General features: G+C 31.6%; 1 protein-coding gene across 1 annotated transcript in view; it reads right to left on the bottom strand.

The window, feature by feature from the left end:
* The window catches only part of LOC116853600, a 3,552-nt gene extending 1,703 nt beyond the window's left edge, over positions 1-1,849 (bottom strand). The window contains exon 1 of the mRNA XM_032834728.1: positions 1,646-1,849. Coding sequence (XP_032690619.1) covers positions 1,646-1,834 — 189 coding nt within the window. The 5' untranslated portion in view covers positions 1,835-1,849. The remainder of the gene's footprint in view (positions 1-1,645) is intronic.
* Between the last annotated feature and the right edge of the window lie 379 nt (positions 1,850-2,228).

Below are 2,228 nucleotides of genomic sequence, written 5' to 3'. Positions count from 1 at the left end.
GTTGTATCTTACTTTTCTTGGACAAAACAACACAAACATACGACATATAGCGGAAGACATTAGTACAGAAGCATTTAATATTATAAGATATACTTTATGTATATTGTACTTTATGTATATTTTATTGAGGCATTTCATGCAATATTTAATATTACAAGCACATACGTATACGTATATGTATATGTTTGTTTGTGTGCGCGCGCGCTCGCACAAGTGTCTATAAGTATATACGCACAAGTTACACACTCATATAAAACTAACATTTTATAATTTTTCGCTGAAGCGCATTGCACGGGGAAGCAACAGAAGCATATTACATAGCACATATAGAAGCATATTACATAAAATATTATATAGAAGCATATGACATACAAGCATAATATTAAAAAAAAAGGAAGATAGTTGCAGAACATGTTCTGCTTAAACGAACAAGTTTTTAAAATAAGAATGCTGCACTGGAAATTAGTATTTTCAATTGCCACGATTTTTCAATACAAGATATGTTCAAAATGACAAAAAATACAAGAAAAAAATAATACCATGTTTCAAGGACATTGATTCTATAATAAACATTTTTTTACACATAACTAAAATGATTATTTGAGAGACATGAATGGATTACTTCAATTTTGCACTGATTATATGAGAAATGTAATATCATATAACATTGTGCTGAAATGTCGTACTTTGTATACAATACATCATTCATTTTTTATTTTATGATTCTTTTAGTAACAATGAAATTATTATATTACAAACTATATAGACACTACTCCTTGGGTGCAGTTCAGAACATAGCTGACCCGGGAACGTCCACAGTTCTTTCGGGGCGCAACATGAAAGGCTAGAGGTGCAGACGCCAACGGATGAGAGAAGGGGATCCAACAGGATTTTCTCTCACATATTTAAAAAAAAAATTATAAAAAAAAGGCATGGTTGGCGGACCAATAAGAGAATTAATTTTTTTGTAAGTAGAGAAACAAATTATGACTCTGGATCATCCATTGCATTCAGAACTGCACCCAGAGATAAGTATACAAAGTATTTTGAAATGTAGTGTACATTGCTACTAATCAGAAAGGATTAATACAACCCAGGCAGCAGGGTGACAAATGTCTTTACAATGTCTGTAACGTCAATAAGATACGATTAAAACGTTATTTGACGTTATTCAGTTATTTTGCAAAGTATTTGAAAAATCGTGACGTTTATTGTACTGAAACATTCTGTTAACAATATGGAGTTCATTATATTTAATTAAAATATGCAGGTATAATTAGTTTCTAAGAAAAAAGTAATGGAAGGAAAAAGTAATAGAAAAAATGTGTTTGTAAAAGTTTACTTCCAACGTTGTAATCGTGAAAAAACTTTATTTATTGTAGCTTTTTGAGATGGACTTGAAAATGAGTTCAGTGTCTATCTTCGTTACAAACATACGTTCATATTAAAACCCATACTATAAATAATAATTTGCCTGTTACTTATGTTCGATATTAAGATAAAAATTATCTCAATTACCTTCGAATTCTTAAATAATATTAATATTACGACATGTTATATTTTAATATATAAATTATGACATGTCCATAAGCAAAATAGCTTCTTGGACGTGACACTGATAATATTATAATAATGGAAAACATACCTGTGGAGCACATTTCAAATTTGTAGTCAACATTTCGAGGAAAATCTTCTGGATGGTTGACATATCCTTTGTCGCATCTTCCCATTTGTTCCCACGTCGCAGTCTGTTGATTTCTTGACGTTGGTTGTAAATAATCCGTTTCTTCTTATGTAGCATCTTCTGTTGTGTCCTCAATTTTCTTCTCAGCATGCGATGATCTCTTCTTTCCGGTCGATTGTCCTCTTCACCCATGACAATGGGCAGTGGCACAAAATCAGAATTGTCCGGAACATTTTCCACTAAATTCACATGCTCATCAAAATTTACGTTTACAACTACGTTTACAACTACGTTTACGTTTACAACATTATCATTAACATGCTCAACAATGTCTAAAGGCAAATTTAAATTTGGTACTGCATTATCGGTTAAGCGTCGGCTACGCCCATAAGGCAGTACCATATCTTCAGAAAAATGTTCCGTACAAATTCTTAATTTCGCCAATGTTTCCTTAGGTGCACCTGTAATATAACAGCTTATATTTAGTATTATTGTAGGAAAACTTCCATAATTATAAAGGAAGAAAAGAATTAACTGCACTTGT

This window comes from Odontomachus brunneus, unplaced genomic scaffold (genome assembly GCF_010583005.1).
Source record: "Odontomachus brunneus isolate Ranch 3 - 2012 unplaced genomic scaffold, Obru_v1 Obru_scaffold_369, whole genome shotgun sequence".
NCBI lineage: Eukaryota > Metazoa > Arthropoda > Insecta > Hymenoptera > Formicidae > Odontomachus > Odontomachus brunneus.
The sequence above is the reverse complement of the archived record's forward strand: the minus strand, read 5'-3'. Positions and strand labels throughout refer to the sequence as shown.